Source organism: Hibiscus syriacus, unplaced genomic scaffold, assembly GCF_006381635.1.
Source record: "Hibiscus syriacus cultivar Baekdansim isolate YM2019G1 unplaced genomic scaffold, ASM638163v2 tig00112471_pilon, whole genome shotgun sequence".
Lineage (NCBI taxonomy): Eukaryota > Viridiplantae > Streptophyta > Magnoliopsida > Malvales > Malvaceae > Hibiscus > Hibiscus syriacus.
Window position 1 is genome coordinate 384,193 of NW_024063340.1, and position 23,049 is coordinate 407,241.

The 23,049-nt window shown below is 34.2% G+C and overlaps 1 protein-coding gene and 1 long non-coding RNA gene across 2 annotated transcripts; one reads left to right on the top strand and one right to left on the bottom strand.

The window, feature by feature from the left end:
* Positions 1–213: 213 nt before the first annotated feature.
* On the bottom strand, positions 214–16,751 carry LOC120179935. The gene is made up of 3 exons (XR_005521655.1): positions 16,671–16,751; positions 3,792–3,795; positions 214–300 (listed from the first exon to the last, which is right to left on the bottom strand). It is a non-coding gene; the product is annotated as an uncharacterized LOC120179935 (long non-coding RNA).
* Positions 16,752–16,898: 147 nt separating this feature from the next.
* LOC120179886 (chaperone protein dnaJ GFA2, mitochondrial-like) lies at positions 16,899–22,841 on the top strand. Its single transcript, XM_039185350.1, has 13 exons — positions 16,899–17,075; positions 17,178–17,261; positions 17,837–17,896; positions 19,949–19,992; positions 20,091–20,143; positions 20,230–20,304; positions 20,387–20,482; positions 20,968–21,059; positions 21,649–21,720; positions 22,072–22,128; positions 22,241–22,289; positions 22,500–22,566; positions 22,690–22,841. Exons 1-13 carry the CDS (start codon positions 16,899–16,901, stop codon positions 22,781–22,783), a joined length of 1,020 nt encoding a protein of 339 aa, XP_039041281.1. The 3' UTR covers positions 22,784–22,841.
* The last annotated feature ends 208 nt before the right edge of the window (positions 22,842–23,049 follow it).

Genomic DNA, 23,049 nt, shown 5'->3' on the forward strand with positions numbered 1-23,049 from the left:
AAACGTCGTTAAAAAAGGAGATGATTTGGAAAACGTTTTAAAATTAAAACTTTATTAAAAGACTTTACTGGACAATTGGATAAAACATAACTTGCTCCCCAAGTTATGAACCATATTCAGGGTTTAGCCAAGATTAATCTGTCATTCCTTTTCCTATAAATAAAATTAAGTTTTATTTTGCTTGGGTTGTTACAGACGAAGAGGAGTAGATTTCAAGGTCGCAAATGGTTGGGTCTAATGGCGTTAGGCTTATTCACTGCTTCCTTCGCCGCTCTCACTCCCTCTTCCACCACCCAAATTCTGTACGTTCTCTTTTTTTTTCTATTCTAATTTTATCTATTCTTGCTACTCCTTTTGCGTGATCATGTAATTAAAGTTTGGCTTTTCCATTAATAATATGTTCATCGACTGTGAATACAGAAGACTCTTGTAGACATCAATTTTTTTTATTTAAAATTATTATTATTAAAATTATTATTATTAGTATTATTATTAGTATTAGTATTATTATTATAATAATAATAATAATTATTATTATTATTATTATTATTAATATTATATATTATTATTATTTAATAAATAATTACAAAACTGGAAGCCCATTTACAAGCCCAAATACCAGGCCCAACCAGAACCGACCCATACCCAAATGGAAACCCTAAACTGATTTAGGGTTTCAGCTAGGGTTTTCAAACCCTAGCCCCCAGCCGCCGTCAACATCATCAGCCGTTGGATCTGGCAAGATCCAACGGCCCAAAAGAGTTCCAGATGGGAAACCCTAGGGTTTCTAACCCTAGCAGCCAGCCGTTTCTAGATGCTTCCAGCCGCCTCCGATGAGTCCAGGTGGTCCAACAGCTGCTGCCGACACTCCAGAACGTCACGAAGCTACCCACGTTGAGCCCTATGGTGAGTCACCACCATAGCTATGGTGACTCACCGGGCCTTTCATCTCTGGAACCGGTCCAACGAGAGCCTCGGTGGTGGCTATAAAAGCCACCCCACCTGCAAGAAAGAGAACAGACAGCCACAGACGGCAGAGAACAACAAAAAACAGAACAGAAAAAAAAAGAAAAAAAGATAGAGAAAGAGAACACAGCAACCAACAAAGCAAGAACTACACCAACGATCCCAGAAAATACAAATCAAAAGAAGAGAAAAAGAGACTTACCGAGGAAATCGCCGTCGTGATAGCCTCCACAAGTCATCACAGAACCGAAACGTCGAAGAGAAATATCCTAGATCTACGACGATTGGTAAGGTTTTAAGCTAAAATAACCTTAGATCTAGATATAGAAAAATAGGGGCTTTGATTTGGGTGGGTTTTGTAATTTCCGGCCACGGCGGCAATCGGAGCCCGACAGCGGTGGCTGACCGGGACGGCTTCTCTCTAATTTTAGAGAGAAGCCAGAGAGAAATCTTCTCTCTGTTTGAGAGAAGAAGATAAAATGAAGAAATGAATGGTTGGCCCGAAGGGCCAGCCGGTTTAGGGTTTATAAACCCTCATCCATGCGACGTCGTTTAAGGGGGAGGAGTATCTGTGTAATTTAAGAAAGGGTAAACCCTTTCCGCAGTCCATCAGTTTTGTAACTTTGCAATTTAGTCACTGAAATTGATTTTTAATCATTTTAATTTAGTGTTTAAATTTTATTTTATTATATTTTAACCATTAACTGTATTTATATATATTTAGGAAAATATCAAATTTAGTCCCTCATAATTTATTAATTATTATTTTAATCACGTATTAATTAATTAGGTTAAATTACACTATTAATCATTATCTTTCATAATATTTCGAATTATTATCTTTATTTTTAATACTTTATATTTAGTTTATAATTTTTGAATTTCTTTTATTTTGATCATTATTTAATTACAATATTATTTTGTTATTACTTTTATATTTTAATTATTGCTTTAATTATTATTATTATCTTAGTCATATAAATATATATATATTTTTTAAATAATAATGTTTATTTATTTTCGATATCAAAGAAAAGGGCAGTCCTAATATAACTGGATGTCCTATTCTGGTATTTTAAAAAATTAAATATTATAAAAATTATTTAGTTTTATTTAAAATATTAAAATTTTAATATATTTTTATTTATTAATATCAAAGAAGAGAGCTGTCTTAAGATACCTAGAAGCCATTTTCTGATATTTTTGAATAAATAAATATCTTACTATATTAAAATAAATTTTTGTCATAAAAAATGTTTGTCATTTATTTATTTTTTAATATTGAAGAAAAGAGCTGTCTTAAGGCACCTAGAAGTTCTTTTCCGATATTTTTAAATATTTTTTAATTTTGAAATAATATAAATTTAAATTAAATATATTTTGAATTTTTTTTAATTTTTAATAATAGAGACAATTTATAATTAAAAAGTACCAATTTTGGGCGTTGTAGGGGTGCTAATACTTCCCTAAACGTAATCGACCACGAATCCCCTTTTATTATTAAAAAGAACGAATTTTTGGTTAAAACGCAGATCAGTTCATCTTTTAACTGATGTTTTATTAAAAACTCTTTTAAAAGATAATTTTTAGGTAATCGACCTACCTGACCCAAAAGGCCGATAGCGACTCCCAAATTATTTTCAAAACCATTTATTCACATCGATTTTCCCCCCAAAATAAATAATTTCGTGCCCGGACGAAAACCGGTTACGACAGCTTGGCGACTCCGCTGGGGACCGGTCAAACTTTAAAATCAATTATAAATTGTCTCTATTAATTAAAAATTAAAAGTTCATATATTTAAATTTTAATTTTTTTTCTTTTCAAAATTTTTATATTTACTTATTATTTTCATAATATTTATATGTTTCATTTTACTTGTAAGTATTTTATTTCGTTATTTATTTTTCTGTCAAAGGTTTGAACATTTCTCCTCACACACAATACTTGCATTGCATAACATAAAGCTCTATAATTGAGTTTGTCCCTTTTAAGTGGAAGTGAAAGCGACGTCTTCGTGAGAATTTATTCTCCGTGTCAGACCTAGCAAGTAACTTTCGGGGTTCATATGCTCTATGTCTTCGTGAGAATTTATTCTCCGTGTCAGGTATAGAGAAATGTGTCCTCTCGAATTGAACTCGATCTGCTAAAGTCTGTAGTGGACTAGGATTGAGGGTTTGACAGCCCAAGGGGGCATCAACAAGAACAATTCGAGTACCTTTACTCCTAGAACTGAAACTCTGCATATAATAAACCCTAGAAATTCACCTAAACTAAGACAGTACTGAACCTCTGTTCATAGGTGTACACAAAGGAGAAATAAGCTCTAGCTTTTAATTTATTTGATTTATTATTATTTTTTTCTCCCTGAATAAATGTATGCGAACTAGAAATCATGCAGTTAGGTTAAATTTTCCAAACAAAGCATGGAACTAGAAAGCATGAGGTTAAGATTTATACCTTGATAGATAGATTTTTTTCATTAGTTGGTACTAACTAGTTTATTTTTTTCTCATGTTTTTTGTTTGCATTGCATGATCATAAAAAAAAGGTGTTGACTTGAAAGACTGTTCACCATATTGGAAAGAAATCGTAAATGGACAAAAAGTTTTATGATCAAACAAAATATGATGCGGCCAAAGAAAGACATCCTGAGGAAACTCTGAGGATAGAAGCAAGCTATGCACCCAAAGATCATATGACCATTGAAGAGCAAAAAGAGATACGAGAAATAAGAGAGCAGATGACCAAGATGATGGATAGAATATCTGTTTTGGCCAAAGGAAAAGAGATTCCAGCACAGAAAGAGAGAGAGCTCAATAAACCTAACTCTGCAGTTTCAGATATGCAAAGGATTTCGATTCTTAACCAATTTGAGAAATTACAGACAGTCATTATTCGTATTCACAAATTGTCTGGAGATACCAAAGAAATGGTGACGACCGTACAAGCTCCCAGAGAAGAGAAAAAATCATGTAATCAGAAATTATCAAAGTTTGGTCTGCTCCCGATGTCTAAAACTCAGGTTCAATCCAAGATAAAAGGTGGTTCTCATCTTGATACTATCCCCATATCATATAAAGAGTTGTATGAAAAGTTACTTGAAGCACGAGAAGTGGCTCCATATTACATAAAACCGTTCCAACCTCCATATCCGAATTGGTATGACATCAATGTTCATTGTGAATATCATGCCGGAGCTCAAGGACATACCATCGAGAATTGTCTTGCCTTCAAACGTCAAGTCCAAAGTATTTTGGATCATGGAACCTTACAATTTATGGTAAATGATCGACCTAGTTGGGTAACCGAGGGTCCTGATAGATTAATACCAAAAGTCTTCAAATGTAAGAATATCAGTAGGGGCGCCCAGAGAGAAGAAGATTTGCTGAGGTTTGAAGCTCAAATACGTCATTTGAAGGTTGAAAACGATAAATTGAGCACCAAAATGGAAACCATACATGAAGACTTCCAGAAGGTCAGTCAAGCCTTTCAAAATGCTGGTATAGGAAACACCCCAGAAGAGTGGATAGCAGGGGTCACCAAACTGAAAAAGAGTTGCAACCTACATGAAGATCTTGTCAAAAAACTTTTTGAACACAAATGTTCTTTCACAAAGGAAAATGATCAACTCCAAGAATTGACATAGAAGATGAAAGAACACCAGAATGTCATGGAAGAAGCTGCAGTCCAGACAAGCAATATGGCCCATAAGCTGATAAACTAACTTAGTTTTAGAGAAGAAAATGGGAAAGTTATTCCCTATATGTAAAGTTTTGTTGAAGTTAGAACTGAAAGTTGTCCCCTACATATAAAAGTTTTGATTGATGTACTGAAGCTTTTGTGTTCAATGAAATCTGTTCTAAAATGATCACTCTTAAGTAACACCTTTTCATACATGCATTTACATTTTGTATTTTTACTTTTTATATCTTTGAATTGCACATTTGGCATTCTTATTTTTCCATTTATGCATTTTTCACATTTTTATTTAAGTACTGTCATGTACTTTAATTATAAAAACGTGTTAATAATTAATGAAAGGTTTTGTAACAGTAAAACCAAGGTCATTCATTCATATTACTTTACTGTCATCATGAAAACAATGGAGCAATCTTATAAGGGACTACAAGACCAGTGGCCAGAACAATTGACAGGGTTACCTCCGGATATAAGGAAAGAAACATCAGATTCAGTACCAGATGGATCAAATCAAATTATTCAGTATGTGACATCTGATAAAGAAGAGATAATTTATAAAGAGCAACCATGCTGTCAGATTGAAGAGTCAAAAATGGTAAAACCCTCTGGGGCATCCCAATTGAACCCAAAGAATAGCCTTGTTCATTATTCGCAATATGAGGAAATATTCAAGAAGATGGATGAAGCAATCAAAAATATGAAATGTGTTGATACTTCCCACAAAGAATTAGAAGAAAGAGAGCTTAGCTTGGTTCCAGATTTGATTATTCCCCATGAATTCAAAATGCCTGATTTTGAGAAATATGATGGCACCAGTTGTCCCTTAATCCATTTGAGAATGTTTTGTAGAAAAATGGAAGGATATTTGAGTTCTGATGATCTATTAATTCACTCTTTCCATGATAGTCTTGTTGGCCCAACAATAGTCTGGTACAATCAGTTGACCCAAGAACAGATCAAGAGATGGGTAGATTTAGCTGATGCATTTTTGAGACAATATCGGTATGTTAAAGGCTTAGCTCCAACACGTATGGATCTTCGAAGAATAAAGAAGAAAACCAATGAAAGATTTCAAGAATATGCCCTAAGATGGAGAGGAATGGCAGCACAAGTTCAACCTCCATGTTAGAAGAAGAAATATCACGTATGTTCGTGATTCCCTTCCATTACCTTTCTTCGAATTGATGCAGGCAAATCCGACAACTGAATTCGAGAATCTAGTGACAAGTGGAGATTTAATTGAGAATGTAATCAATGAAGAAAACTCAAAAGTCACATCCAAGAGCCCAACGAATCAAAAAGTGAAAGCTGATGATGTGAATGTATGTCGCATCCAGAATCCCCGCAACTGCAAAAGAAAAAGAGCAAGTAATTGTTCGGATCGACCAAAGAAAGTCAAGCGATCAAGAAAAACTTTGGAAGTGTTCCAAACTTCTATTTCAGACTTGTATCCTCATTTGGTTAAAGGCCAATATATCACACCAAGACCAACTAAAGTGACATCAAACCCTTCTGCTCATAGCTATGATCAAAATAGTGTTTGTAATTTCCACTTTAGGGTAAAGGGGCATTCTACAGGCAATTGTAGGCCACTGTTAAAAGAAATTGAGATGCTTGTTGACAAAGGGGTTTTGACACAAAGAAATGATCAAAAAATGGGAGGGCGAATGAAGAAAAGAACCCTGATCCTATTACATACCCAACATTATAGGAATAATGAGGCATGATAAAATAAATAAGTGGAAGTGTTATCTACCACTGTAGTACTTTCTGTTTTCAGCATCTTGTTTGAACTTGTTTTTTTTCCTTCCTCCACCTTTTGTGCAATAAATAAATTTGTGTTGCTTATTAAAGTTATGAGCAAGGAATCAAATTTTAATCTTGAGATTATTGAGTATCAAGTAGATTAAATGTTCTTTTAATTTTTCAATAGTTATAGATCTATTGGCAAGTGGTAAAATTATATCTTTAATATCCCATCCAATGCCAATTACTCAAAACCAAATCCTGACACTACAAAGATTCTGAAGTAATGTCTCCACCTGTTTTTGAGACACCAACTCTAGATGTTTACCTTCTCGAGTAGAGTCGATTGATTGATGATACAACCTTCCACCATATACATGACTTTATAAGTCACACATTTGTCCTTCCAAATACAAAACCATCATAAACCAAAAGACCTCGAAAGAACCAAACTTTCAACTATTCGTGAATTTTACTGCAAGAAGAGACGAGATGAGGCATCATGGACCAACTCATTGATGATAATTTCGAGTGATTAGGGCATACTCAAAGAAGAAGGGGAAAGTGATTGATTGAAATAAATATATCATGCATTAATTACATTTTTTCATGTAAATAAAGTTAATCTTGAATATTCATCCCCCTGTGGATACCTTTTTTTACAAAGGTTTCTGTGTATGAGATGATGAACGACATTGTTTCATTTATCCTTATATATATATATATATATATATATATATAGATATATATATATATATATAATATATATATATATATAGATCCTTTGTTATCCCCATTTGAGCCTGAATAATGTTTCTTCTAATTCAACCCTAACCAAGGATCACCCTCTACATTGGGGGGCAAGGTAAAAGATATTGGCTCACAAGAATAAAGATTGTCAATACAGTTTTATTACGAAGACAAGTTTCCATGAAGTCATGAAAGTTTTGAACTACAAAGTATGTCAAATACAGAGTGCTTGAAGATCAATCCAATCAAGAATAATGGAAAACCTCCAAAATGCAAAAGGAAAAGGAGGTGCTCAAAGCAATTGAAGTATTATACTCATCCAGCAAAGAAAGAAGAAAAAAAAAAGGAAAATTGAATCAAGATGGGTGATTTATTGAGCCTCAAGTTACAAGGTTGATCAAGTACAAACAAGAAGAGCAAGAAATGCTGAAGATATGAGAAATTGGAAATGAATCCAAAATTTGACAGTCTAGAGGGATCCAGATGATGGAAAAATCCCCAACAAAGCAGATCCAAGTGAAGCAAGGCAAGATTGATGGCATAAGAATGAATTGACCCTTGGTTTGATTACCCTTAAACACTTATTTGGGCCTTTTATTCCTTTCTTTCTTAACCATAAGCCATGGCCTACGTTACGTACCTGAAAAGTCCATTCTAATCATACATGGATTTCTAAGTAAAAGATGATATCTTTAGAATTCATTCCGCCTTCCAAGATTGATTTTTATTTGCAAAAATTATTTTTTTTTAAAATCTTTAATGCATGATATGAAAAATGATAAAGGGGGGGTTCAAGATGTAAATTTTTAAATAACATCTTGAAACCAAAGGAGGATTCGAGTTGAAAACCTAAAAAAAGGCGGCTCGAATAATGAATGGTGCAACAATGACATAAGAGACGATCTTAAGCTCTTAATAAAGCACCGCACATCCCAAAGACGTTCCTGAGAATAGGGAAACAAGAAGCATCTCTACAAGATGGGCATAACAACCATTTCTTCAAGTTAGTGGAAGCCCGAAGCGACATACTGAACCAACTTGAAAGAACCTACTTTACCAAAATCAACCTACACCTCAAATCAGTCAATAATTTTGACACTTGCCATAGGACTATGATTTTTGAATGATTTAAAAGTGTAGTTGATTTATTTGATATTTATTAAACTCATTGTTTATGATCTGATTCTATTGTGAACCTAAGAAGGGCAATACTTTGTAAAAGTCTTTCATTCTTCAATAAACAAAGGAGGAAAAAAACATTTTCAAACAGGACAGTCTCAAATGAAGAAGGTCCTTGAAGCAATTGTTGCTTATTTTACCTCTGTAGTAGAAAAAGAATGAACGAGGCCAGAATAATGAATCACTTCACATTTTTTAAGGCAAATGGTCCAAGAAGCCAGAAAGTCTAGATAATTGAACTTGTGACACTCCCCTATGACATTATTATCAACTCATCAAGAAAGATTATCTCATGTTGAGGTCGATAAGCATCACCAGACAAATTACTTTCCCTAGCCATTAATCCATGTTTCTGGCAGATTACATCACAGAGATATAGGTCCCAGTAAGATGTATTATGGGAATGAACAAGTCAATACTTGCACTCTAGTTATACCGTGATGTTGGCTCAAGTCTTGATCTATTATTGATACTTCTTCTATGCCGATCACTTTCTTTGTTAAGAGGATACCCATTATGTCCTTCAGAAGATTGCTGAATTTGAATTTGAGGACTTATGGCACAGAATAAGACATTGGAACAAATTCTACATTTGTATGCCGTGCAGGATTCCAAAAGTTGAGATAACCAGTTTTACCATCAAATAAACCTTTCCATGGTTAGGGAAGAGTGGGATAAGACAGTGTGTATTTTGGAGCAGCAGAAGAGACAGTCATTGTGGTAGTCATTGCAAGAAAATGCATCAGCAAAAATCTTCTATTTTATCCTGATGATGTTTATTTCTTCCAGTAAGGTTGTTACATTGGATGTCACCGACAACAAGGTCGAATTCGACAAATCTACTCATCAATTGCTCCAACCGATCATCATTCAGTTCTTGCACATCTGTTTTCAAAAATATGCCAAGACAGTAGAAGACAGCCTCTGCATTATGATCCCAGAAGAAAAAAAAGAGACAGGACATTGATATCACCAGAGAACATGTCTCTAGCAGCTCCTTATATATGGTTTTTAGGGAAACCTAGAAGCATTTCTACCTCATCAGGTTCAAGTGGAACAACTTTATTTCTTCCAACCCATACCAGATTCCATTTTCGGTACTCATCAAGAACATACTTCTGGACACTCGAAGGTAGCTCATCGTCATAAAGCTTTAAGAGCCTTACAGATCCTTTCTGCCAATCTGGAACTTCTTGTACATGTTTGTAAGCAGTTCAACTTTGTTCTTGGATCCCATGAAGACTATCATTTCTTTGTCAATGGAAAAATATCATGTATAGTGCATGGAGAAAACAAGATAAGAGGAAATCTGTTCTCAATTGGCAGATTATGAATATAGCCTATTTTCAGTGTAACAGCATGAAAATGCTTCGAATCTACAAATTTTGGCTATACATCAAATAAATACTGTGATATTCCAGTCCAAACATTAACTGGAGCAAGTGCCACGTTCTCATAGTAGAAATGATGTGCCCATAGCATCTTCTGGAAGTGTTCTTTGAGTTATCTGATTTGGTTTGGTATGAACCACAGAACCAGTTATTGAATTTGGAAGAGGAATGTGCTCATAGCATCTTCTGGAAGTGTTCTTTGAGTTATCTGATCTGTTTTGGTATGAACCACAGAACCAATCATTGAATTTGGAAGACAATGTGCTCATAGCATCTTCTGGAAGTGTTCTTTGAATTATCTGATATGATTTGGTATGAACTCTAAAATCAATCATTGGATTTGAAAGATGAATTTTGCTCATAGTAGAAATAAGGAGACCCAATAGCATCTTCTGGAAGTGTTCTTTGAGTTATCTGATCTGATTCGGTAGGAACCTCAGAACCGATCATTGGAATTGAAAGATGAACTGCATGATCATCTTCATTAAGAAGCTTCTTTTCAAGCTTCCTCTGCTTCTTCTTTTTCCACAAATCATAGCCCAAGTTTCGCCTTTGTTTGTAATTGGGATCATTGCATAATGGCTTCCTATCTTCTACCATAAGAAGTGCGTCAGTAACCTTAGCCATTTGATCAGCACATATAAAATCTGTCAATTCTGCAATTGATGAATTTGAACCACATCTCTCCATGGTTATTGAAGCTTCAGCCTCTGAGAATCCCATTTTTGTCAAGTATAACAGTTTACTCTCCTCATCAGAATCAGAATTCATGATTTCCTCGATATCAGAAGAACTATCAATATATGTGAAATCATCCTGAAAGATCGTTTCATAATCAGATGAGTTGTTATCAGAATCAACATGTTGCATGGGTGCGGATTTTTGATGAGCTTGTACCATTGTATATGTAGTCTTGCTATTGCATCAGATTATTGTTTGCATAAATTGGTTTCTCTCCCACAGAAAAGTATATTTCAGATATGGCCTTCACTGAAAGATGATAAGCCACTGTGTCAGCCTGGAACGGATTACCAAGCTATTTTTACTTCACTGTCTGACTATATCCCTCCAGATACAGAAAATGGTCACCTCATTCAGAAGACACATATCTCAGACGTTTCTGTTAGAATGATTGAGTACTTCTTAAGTTTATGACAACATAAAGAGAATTTCTCCAGTTACTTGACAACATTGCTGTTCAGTAACATCAGAATGAGAGTATTCAAGATAAACAGATTTGGGGCATGAATAAAGCCACAAGTACAACAGTGTATTGTCAAAATTAGACCTCGTGGGGATCATGATATTCAAGTCAAACAGACATTGAGAGTCAACCAGAAGCAGAATATTGGGGCATCTCGAAAGCCCATTTCAGACAGAAATGTTTCATGTGGGACATCTTGAGGACCCATTTCAACCAGAAATAGAATATTGGGGCATTTTGAAGGCTCACAGCAATATGAATATTTGGGCATTCTTGTAGGCTCATCTCAACAAGAAGTAATGTTGAGCACACTTTTAACATCTGTATCAGCCAATATTGGGGCATTTTAGAGCTCACTTCAGACAGATCCATGTGGTGTATTTTGAAGACTCATATTAACAAGAAGCAAATATTGGGGCATGCTGAAAACCCTTTTCAAACAGAATCAGAAATGTTGAAATATTCTGAATATTTATCAGCAAAATGCTGGGGCATGCTGAAAACCCATTTCAATCAGAATCAGAACTGTTGATGCATTTTGAACACTTGTATTAGCCAATGTTGGGACATGCTGAAGGCCTATATCATCCTGTGTCAAGATCATTGACTTGAAAAAAATATTTCCAATAAGACAGAAAGGTGTGAAGAATGAAAATGGTAAAACAGTGACAGTCGAACTGACTATACATAATTGCTTCGTTCATCAGGCAGTTACATTATGATCATGTTGTTGAACAAATGTTACTCAGCAAGTATGTTTTCAAAAACCTAATATTCTTAACCGTATGACAGTGTGTTCTTTGATAAACTACATTACGGTTGCATAAATAAAGATGATCCTCAGGCAGACTACTCGATCCAGGGTTCAGTTCCTCAAGGTCTTAGCTTTGAATTTTGCATTCTCTGTATCAGTGATAATTGAAAATATTTCTTTGAGATTTCTGGCAGTTGTTTCAACCATTACTGCTGGGATTATGAAGCTGTTTTTCACATCAGTTTTGCTTAATTGATGACATTGAAGAGAGAAGCTCGACTTAATTATATTACCCTTTCCTTTTATTACTGGGGTCATCATTACCAGCCAAGATAAATTGATTTTCCATTTTGGGTTTTATCATGAGCGTCTCATCCCCAGCAGCAAAAATTACACGGATATCTTTCTGTACATAGATCCTACAGTTGATTTGTTTATACTTCCTACAAAGATCATTATAGAAGAAAATGTGATCAGTATCACATTTGTCTTTACCTGAGATGATATCAAGATCAGTTAGTGTCTCCTATTCAATTCAACACTAGCATATCTTAAGAAATTGACCAACTTTTTGGTCATACCCACATCACACTTGAATCCCCATGGAGTTTTGTTCTCAAATGGTCTTGTGACATTATACAAAAGTTTTAAACACTATGCAAAGAAGTTTCTTGACCGGCAATCCAAGCAGAAGCCACATGAGATGATGAATGTGTTGTCAAATGTTTTATGAACCAGTGATTATGGTGTTGAACCAGTGTTGCAATCATATGGTTTCCATTTATGGACCCAAGATGAATTTTGTCTTCTTCAACTTCAAGATTAAAAGTGAGATATAATGAAGACTTCTTTCCACAGAAGGAGAGCTGAAAATTTTGACAACAAGAAACTAGTGGAGCCAACTAAGGTTGAACGACAAGTTGTTGTTAAGCATCTCGACATGATATGGTCCAAGTTGCCTTATTCGAGATCTGATTATATGTGGAGACATGAAAGGAATTGGAATAAATCTTCCTTGTGATATGTTTCAAGAGTCAAATTAGAACAGGCTCTACTCTCCTAATTAATCCCTGCTGAGTCAGGCATATCTATATCTACACTCTTCAAAGATGATAGATTCTCTTTTTAAAGATGAAAGATTCTCTTTTCAAAGATGAAAGCTTTATGGGATTTCTACACAAGTCCAAGCAAATAAAGTTGGTTTTATCCAAGACAAAATGGGGCATCAGGGTCATAATTTTGACTACGACAAGAGTTCCACAAATGAAACATTTCTTCTAAGACTTAAATGAAGCAAAGAAGGCACCACGATACAAGTTGATCAGATGATTCTGCAGAAATGCAAGCTTGATAGCATAAGTTGCTACACTGATATCCAGAGGTAACCCTGGAAATAAATGATGAAGTGAAGGAAGACCAAGTTCACCAATTTGAAGTCAAATGAAGATTGCATCAAAATTCATGCATTCATAAGAACATCATTTGCACAATAGACAATGCATTACATTGATACATTTGAGTGCATTCAAACATGAAGTTTTACAAATCTTCGGAATAACAAGAAGATTCATGGTAAGAAATACCTTACAAAAAGAAGGTATTCAAAACCGTAAATACAGGAATCATGCAAACATTTGAAAAAGAGATGGACTCAACGCCACAAAAATGAGCATTATCTTGAGATTGGGGCATGTTACCCAATCAACATGTTATTTTGAAAAATAATAAGAAAACGATTTCCATAGTTTCTCATTCAATCTTTTCTTAAAATGAAATTGTTGAATAGTAAGAAAACAATTTCCATAGTTTCTTACTTAGTAAACTATTTCTCACATCTGTAAGTCCTTCAGTGCATGATGTTTCCAAAAAGCCTTCGGGAGCTTTTTGATGTTTTCAAATCCTTCGGGTCATCTGTAAGCCCTTCAGTGCATGATGTTTCCAAAAAGCCTTCGGGAGCTTTTTGATGTTTTCAAAGCCTTCGGGTCATCTGTAAGTCCTTCAGTGCATGATGTTTTCAAAAAGCCTTCGGGAGCTTTTTGATGTTTTCAAAGCCTCAGGGTCATCTGTAAGTCCTTCAGTGCATGATGTTTTCAAAAAGCCTTCGGGAGCTTTTTGATGTTTTCAAAGCCTCAGGGTCATCTGTAAGTCCTTCAGTGCATGATGTTTTCAAAAAGCCTTCGGGAGCTTTTTGATGTTTTCAAAGCCTTCGGGTCATCTGTAAGTCCTTCAGTGCATGATATTTCCAAAAAGCCTTCGGGAGCTTTTTGATGTTTTCAAAGCCTTCGGGTCATCTGTAAGTCCTTCAGTGCATGATATTTCCAAAAAGCCTTCGGGAGCTTTTTGATGTTTTCAAAGCCTTCGGGTCATCTGTAAGCCCTTCAGTGCATGATGTTTCCAAAAAGCCTTCGGGAGCTTTTTGATGTTTTCAAAGCCTTCGGGTCATCTGTAAGTCCTTCAGTGCATGATATTTCCAAAAAGCCTTCGGGAGCTTTTTGATGTTTTCAAAAACCTTCGGGTCATCTGTAAGCCCTTCAGTGCATGATGTTTCCAAAAAGCCTTCGGGAGTTTTTTGATGTTTTCAAAAACCTTCGGGTCATCTGTAAGCCCTTCAGTGCCTGATGTTTTCAACATTTCCATCCTGCTCAAAAGAAGCCAAATGAAAAATTATTGTCTTTTTCGTCTTTGCTCTATTCTTGTTAACACAAGGATGAGCAAAGAGGGCAGCTGTAGACATCAATTTTTTTTTTAAAATTATTATTATTAAAATTATTATTATTAGTATTATTATTAGTATTAGTATTATTATTATTATAATAATAATATTATTATTATTATTTATTATTATTATAATTATATATTATTATTATTTAATAAATAATTACAAAACTGGAAGCCCATTTACAAGCCCAAATACCAGGCCCAACCAGAACCGACCCATACCCAAATGGAAACCCTAAACTGATTTAGGGTTTCAGCTAGGGTTTTCAAACCCTAGCCCCCAGCCGCCGTCAACATCATCAGCCGTTGGATCTGGCAAGATCCAACGGCCCAAAAGAGTTCCAGATGGGAAACCCTAGGGTTTCTAACCCTAGCAGCCAGCCGTTTCTAGATGCTTCCAGCCGCCTCCGATGAGTCCAGGTGGTCCAACAGCTGCTGCCGACACTCCAGAACGTCACGAAGCTACCCACGTTGAGCCCTATGGTGAGTCACCACCATAGCTATGGTGACTCACCGGGCCTTTCATCTCTGGAACCGGTCCAACGAGAGCCTCGGTGGTGGCTATAAAAGCCACCCCACCTGCAAGAAAGAGAACAGACAGCCACAGACGGCAGAGAACAACAAAAAACAGAACAGAAAAAAAAGAAAAAAAGATAGAGAAAGAGAACACAGCAACCAACAAAGCAAGAACTACACCAACGATCCCAGAAAATACAAATCAAAAGAAGAGAAAAAGAGACTTACCGAGGAAATCGCCGTCGTGATAGCCTCCACAAGTCATCACAGAACCGAAACGTCGAAGAGAAATATCCTAGATCTACGACGATTGGTAAGGTTTTAAGCTAAAATAACCTTAGATCTAGATATAGAAAAATAGGGGCTTTGATTTGGGTGGGTTTTGTAATTTCCGGCCACGGCGGCAATCGGAGCCCGACAGCGGTGGCTGACCGGGACGGCTTCTCTCTAATTTTAGAGAGAAGCCAGAGAGAAATCTTCTCTCTGTTTGAGAGAAGAAGATAAAATGAAGAAATGAATGGTTGGCCCGAAGGGCCAGCCGGTTTAGGGTTTATAAACCCTCATCCATGCGACGTCGTTTAAGGGGGAGGAGTATCTGTGTAATTTAAGAAAGGGTAAACCCTTTCCGCAGTCCATCAGTTTTGTAACTTTGCAATTTAGTCACTGAAATTGATTTTTAATCATTTTAATTTAGTGTTTAAATTTTATTTTATTATATTTTAACCATTAACTGTATTTATATATATTTAGGAAAATATCAAATTTAGTCCCTCATAATTTATTAATTATTATTTTAATCACGTATTAATTAATTAGGTTAAATTACACTATTAATCATTATCTTTCATAATATTTCGAATTATTATCTTTATTTTTAATACTTTATATTTAGTTTTATAATTTTTGAATTTCTTTTATTTTGATCATTATTTAATTACAATATTATTTTGTTATTACTTTTATATTTTAATTATTGCTTTAATTATTATTATTATCTTAGTCATATAAATATATATATATTTTTTAAATAATAATGTTTATTTATTTTCGATATCAAAGAAAAGGGCAGTCCTAATATAACTGGATGTCCTATTCTGGTATTTTAAAAAATTAAATATTATAAAAATTATAATTTAGTTTTATTTAAAATATTAAAATTTTAATATATTTTTATTTATTAATATCAAAGAAGAGAGCTGTCTTAAGATACCTAGAAGCCATTTTCTGATATTTTTGAATAAATAAATATCTTACTATATTAAAATAAATTTTTGTCATAAAAAATGTTTGTCATTTATTTATTTTTTAATATTGAAGAAAAGAGCTGTCTTAAGGCACCTAGAAGTTCTTTTCCGATATTTTTAAATATTTTTTAATTTTGAAATAATATAAATTTAAATTAAATATATTTTGAATTTTTTTTAATTTTTAATAATAGAGACAATTTATAATTAAAAAGTATCAATTTTGGGCGTTGTAGGGGTGCTAATACTTCCCTAAACGTAATCGACCACGAATCCCCTTTTATTATTAAAAAGAACGAATTTTTGGTTAAAACGCAGATCAGTTCATCTTTTAACTGATGTTTTATTAAAAACTCTTTTAAAAGATAATTTTTAGGTAATCGACCTACCTGACCCAAAAGGCCGATGGCGACTCCCAAATTATTTTCAAAACCATTTATTCACATCGATTTTCCCCCCAAAATAAATAATTTCGTGCCCGGACGAAAACCGGTTACGACAACTCTAATTGCTGGGAATTTGAGGAGCTTCACTGCCAAACCTGGCAATCCTATTGGAAATCACACTCATCAATTGGGTAATCTACTAATCTCACATTTTTACAGTTTCCTTTCTTTCTTTTGGGTTGAAAATTCATGAATTACATGCTTGTGAATGCACAGATAACGCTAGAAACCGCTTGGGTTTTGGACTCTTTAACCTGAACATGGGTGCAACACGGTCGGTTCATGGAACTGGTATTGTACAAGTGCATGATTGTTCTTGGAGATGCATTATTGCTCTCTCTTCCATGCTATGATCTTTATCTTCTGGGTTCAGCTCCTCTGTTGGCTAGGGATTATCATGACGTGCTTGGTGTAAGCAAGAATGCTACTGCCTCTGAAATAAAGAAAGCTTATTTCGAGGTAATTTGAACGCGTTTGTGTTTGTTTGTACCCTTGGTTCTATTTCAGGATCCTATCATCTGTTTATCCTTGTTTCTTGATTCATATTCTCTTGTTCTGTAGCTAGCGAAAAAGATTCATCCGGATGTAAATAAAGATGATCCCAATGCTGCGAAGAAATTTCGACAAGTTTACGAGGCTTATGAGGTAAGTTTTTCTCTCCTGGGATTGTTGTGTTCTTCATGGTTAATCTCTCCCGAGACTGAAGTCTGAAGGCAGGGGTGTAAATCAAGAGTTTGAACTTCTAAGGTTGTGTTCGTTTATTTATTGTTAAATATTTTCATATTCGTTTGTTTATTTTTTTAATATATTCTCACTTAGCTCGTTTAACATTTAGAAATATGTTAGCTTAATTTATGTGAACATGATACTTAATCTCCTTAGGCTTCACATTTTGTACTCCAAAGGTTATCATGTGTTCAATTTAATCCTTATCTCCACCAGTATTTAAAATGCAAAAAAAAGGAAGAACCAGATAAACGAGCTTATAAATAGGTCAATAATCGAGCTTATAAAAGAGCTTATATGTAAATATAAACAAATCGAACACATTTTTATTCGTGTTCATTCGTTTATTAAATGAATATAAAAGTTTTGTTCATACTAATTTATTTAACTTAATAAATGATCGTTATACGAACGATTTACGAATAGTCCATTGAATGCCCGGTTAATTTACACCTCCGGGGAAATGGAATCAATTTTCGTTTGTTCTATTGTAGGCTTTAAAAGATGGGAACGCGCCTCCAGAGTATGGGAACGCGCCTCCAGAATATTATCAGGTTATAATTATAAACCCTCTCTGTCATTAGTCAACACATTAAACAGAGAAGGCAAGATGACAAATGCCATTTTTCTCCAGAATATTGAAACGCTCCTCCAGAAAATGGAAAAGGAACTCGAGAGTATGAAAAATGACCTCTAGACGCGCCTCCAGAGTATGGGAACGACTTACCATCACCGTCAGCCGCTAAACAACAGCGAAAGAAGAGTGACTTGAGCAAACATGATTTTCTTTTAAATGGGTAAAAGGATAAATATATATCTTTCAAATTATATTTTTAGATTTTAAATGAATGATTATGATTCAATCAGAATCATTAAAATATTATCTTAAAATTCAAATGTTAAATGAATGATTATGGTAAATCAGAATAATTAAAATATTATCTTAAAATTCAAATGTTAAGTGAGTTATCTTAAAATAATTTTATATTTTTATTATAATTTAAGTTGATATATTTTATATATCATATTATTAATAAGTGTAAATATAACATAAATGTTATATTTTTAATTAATAACATGTTGTCTATGATTGATATTTTATCTTTTTAAAATTACTTTTAAACATCAATCTTAAATAATTAAATTTTAAAATGTATTTTTAAAATTATTTTTAAAAGTACTTTTTTTATAGTATCTTTAAAAGTTACTTTTCAAAAACAATATCAAACTGATCTTTAAGCTATAATAAAATATTGACTCGTAAACATTACAATTGAGGTTAATAGTGTAGTATTTGGTTCACATACTTGAATTAAATAAGAGGTAAATTAATGTTATTTTTTAAAATATTTTTTGTAATATATATATATATATATACATACATATATATATATAATTAAGTAAAATTATGATATTTTAATCTTATTTATGAGTACGAACCAAATGATTTCAATGGTTAATGGACTTGTTGTTATATCTCGAGGTATCAAGTTCAAGCATTACGTATGTTTGAGATATATGTGTTCATTGTTAAATAATTGAAAGTCTTTAATATATATTATCTTATATTCACCCCAAATTTATATAAAAAAAATCAATTTACAATAAGTATTCAAATTGAAGTAAGTAATATATATTCACTAGAGGTAAATTTTATAGTTTCTTGATATTTTAAAGAAGATAATATCCGATAATGATTTTGATATAAAAAATAATTTATTTTTTATAATCAAATTAATTTTTTTGAAAAAAAAAATTATTAAATCCAAGAGGAAATATACATGGCATAAAAAGTATACAACACCAAACAAAATATCTATGTGCTGTCATTTTGTTTCTAAACTCTTTGCTTTGTGAAGCGAAATTCAATGGATTCATAAAAAATTTGCACCGGAAATCTTTAGGACAACATAAGCACAAATGAAGCATGTTTTTTTTTATAGGATTAATACCAAAATAAGTGTTCAGACTATACCGCTTTTCTTAAATATGTGCCTAAATTATTCTTTGACTTATCCAGGTGCATAACGTAATAAACGTCACCCATTTAGGTGTTCGGGTCGTCAATAGTGTTAATTGTCCCGTTAAGTGACACGTTTCACACTATGGTAATTAAAATTATGTATTTTTAGAAAAAGAAAACACAAAATTTGAAATAAACCCATGACTTTGAAAACATTCATTTCAACCTCTAAACCTATGTCGATCGCCGCCTTTTGCCGTTGATGAAGCTCTACTCGACATCTTCTCCCCTGTCGACCAAAACTCCTATGAAATCATGACTGAACAACGATGGATCAACGACGAATTGATGTTTTATATTTTGTGAACCCTATGTTGAAAATCAAATTCCGATGACCAATCGGCGGCAACTACAATGGCATATGACTAGGAGGATGGTAGGGGCTATGTCGGCGGCGGTTGTTGTGGTCGGAAAAGGCGACAACGACTGGTTAAGGTTAGGATTTGGGGATTTTAGGGATTTGTGGCTATTTCATAGTTTAAGAGTAATTAATTTTTTTTTATAAATATACTAATATTTTTAATATTTTTTAAAAAAAATTAAATTTCAAAATCACTAGATTATGACACATGTCACTTAACAGGGAAAATTAACACCGTTGACGGTCCAGACACCTAAATGGATAACGTTTGTAACGTTAGACACATTGATGAGTCAAAAAATAGTTTAGGCGCCTACTTTGGAAAAGAGGTATAGTTTGAGTACTCTAATTGCTGGAATTTTAGGTGCTTCACTGCCAAACTTGGCAATCCTATTAGAAATCACACTCATCAATTGGGTAATCTACTAATCTCACATTTTTCACAGTTTATTTTCTTTCTTTTGTGTTGAAAATTCATGAATTACATGCTTGTGAATGCACAGATAACGCTAGAAACAGCTTGGGTTTTGGACTTTTTAACCTGAACTTGGGTGCAACACGGTCGGTTCATGGAACTGGTATTGTACAAGTGCATGATTGTTCTTAGAGATGCATTATTGTTCTCTCTTCCATGCTATGATCTCTATCTTCTGGGTTCAGCTCCTCTGTTGGCTAGGGATTATCATGACGGGAATTCATGCAATGGATCTAGATTAGTGAAAGGACAAAAAACAATCAAATTGGACGTAATGCCAGGTACTTACAATGCTAATGTCTACTGGTGTTTGCTTTGGTAATGGTTTAACTTGCCATGTATTGCATTATATGATTCATGGGGATATCTATCGAGTGTCATGCAATGTGGATATGTGACTTTTTAAGCCAAAAAATCCTATGCGGACCTGAACTGAAGGCATGGAAACTTACATCTAATGAGTAGGTTGAGCAAATTAACATGCAACATGCTGCCTTCGATAATTTCAATAACATTTCCTTTTCGCCTTTGATACCAGAGAAACTGCAGTTACTGATAACTTTCTTCATGTTTTATTTATTCATCTTTTTCATGCTTGCTGACTGTAACAGTGAATTGGGAACTTGCATTTTCATTTTCAATGTCAGAAATAAAAACAACAAAGTGGTGTCATCATGATCATTTTTCAAATTTATTATCGAAATGCATGGTCTTCTAGAATTTTGTTTTATGATATGATTGACTCAAGGTTATGTCCTGTTTTCAGGTGTGGATAACAATGAAACATTGAAGGTTTATGGAAGTGGTGGAGCTGATCCCGATGGAACTCATCCCGGGGATCTTTATGTAATCATTAAGGTAACCAGTTTAGTCCTTTTCTGATATTTTGACCGTTTGCTTAGCTTCAAGCAAAGGAAATAATTGAAAAAATTTGAGCCTTCTAAAACCAATTTATTTGTAATCTCAATACGTGCTTGTTTAATAAATGGAATAGAATTATAGAAGATATTGAATTTTTCAAGGGTGTTTTCCTTTGCTTATTTCAAAAATGGCGAATGGTGGATGAACTTGGCATCGACGGTTGTTCTGGTGATCGGAGTTACACTTGTACAAAGAATAGTGCACTGATAAAGAATGCAGTGGTAGGGACCACATTTTAAAACTAGGAAACGTGACCAAATGTCACACAGTATATGGTAACCCTTAGTTCATGCCATTGATAGAATCTGGCTATGCTTCAATTCTGGCAACAATGGTAAAGCAGTCAATATGCTGTGTGCTGCGGGCAGGTCGTTTAAGATAGTTGTGATTGAAAATATGAATTAAAATTACTGTCTTTTTGTTGGGCAACTGTTCTTGGTCTTTTACCCTTGCAGTTGGGCAATGACCTAGTGTCTTTATTTTTCATTTCTTAAAGACCCTCAACTGAACATGTTTATATTTGCAGGTCCGGCAAGACCCAGTTTTTCGTAGAGAAGGTGCCAATATTCAAGTAGATGCTGTTTTGAATGTCGCTCAGGTAGAACTGGAATTTTACTATTCTTCAACCAACCTATTAAGTTCCACACTCGTTGTGATATTGAACAATGCCTATATTTGATGGCACAATTCACGTAATTGCCCGTCTTCCATGGGATGTTTCTCTGATTTAAATGCTCATACAGTGCCAAACAACTATTTTAGCTTTTATCGGTGTGCGTTTCTTTTTTAAGAGGTTTCTAAGTAAATGATTTTATCAAATCTAGGATCATATCCTCTTACTGTTGTTTGCTTCAGTATGCCTTTTGTATATGTCCTCCTGGTGAGGCTGGTCCTTCCATCTGATTTAGCTGACTTAGTTTGAAATTTTCCCCATGTTTTTTTTCTGCAGGCAATCTTGGGAGGAACCATCCAGGTCCCAACACTTACTGGTGGTGTTGTGCTTAAGGTTTGTTGGATCGAGTATAATTGATATAAAGCATAGTAACTGATCTTTATTCATTTCTTGTAGTTATAGTGAATGCTTATTTTGCTGAATCTATGTTGTTTTCAATTTGCAGGTTCGCCCTGGCACTCAACCTGGCCAGAAGGCGGTTTTGAAGAATAAAGGTGGGGAAGAATGCTTATTTTTAAGTTGATATAGAAAAAAGAAAAATATCATTGATCTGTTAACTTATTCAGTAATCTCAACTTAGTTTTCTGAAAATGGCTTCCTCATAAAGGGCCTCATTTTATAAATAAATATGGTTTTCGCCCTCTGAATGTAGTTGATTTTAGTTTGCGGTCTCTTTGATACAATTTATGTATGATTGGTAACAGGAATTAAAACAAGGAACTCGTACTCATTTGGTGATCAATATGTGCACTTCAATGTTAGCATTCCAAAGTAAGTGTTATATGCCAAATATATCTCAAGTTGTTCCATCATCCTATCCGTGTTTTTATTGTACTAGAGTCCAGAGCATATTCAAAATTGAAAGCGAATCACTCAATATTGATTTATGTACAAGAATCTGACCCCAAGACAACGCGAATTAATCGAAGAGTTTTCGAGAGAAGAGCAAGGCGAAGATGTCAAGCGTGCCGCTGGAGCATCTGGCTGAAGAAGAAGAGGACCACAATGACCAACAGTCGTTTCTATTTTGCTGGGTTTGGCACAAAGATTAAAGAAATTGAACCATCATTTTGAAATCTAATGGGTGATAAATTGTATATGATTTATTTAGGTATAACATTGAAGTAGGTAGAAAATGCCTCTGTATATGTTGGGTGAAGCCATCCAAAGTGTTGCAAGTATAGGTTGAGGGCATCATTTGTTCTCTTGGAAGCTATATAACAATGTGATCCGATTTGTCCAGTTAAGTTCTAC

Excerpts from the sequence above, each read along its gene's own strand:
- LOC120179886 (XM_039185350.1), top strand. The coding sequence starts at position 16,899 with ATGGAACTGGTATTGTACAAGTGCATGATTGTTCTTGGAGATGCATTA. Across the intron at positions 17,262-17,836 it reads AAGTTTACGAGGCTTATGAG|GCTTTAAAAGATGGGAACGC; the intron begins GTAAGTTTTTCT and ends GTTCTATTGTAG. Across the intron at positions 20,144-20,229 it reads AAATCACACTCATCAATTGG|ATAACGCTAGAAACAGCTTG; the intron begins GTAATCTACTAA and ends GTGAATGCACAG.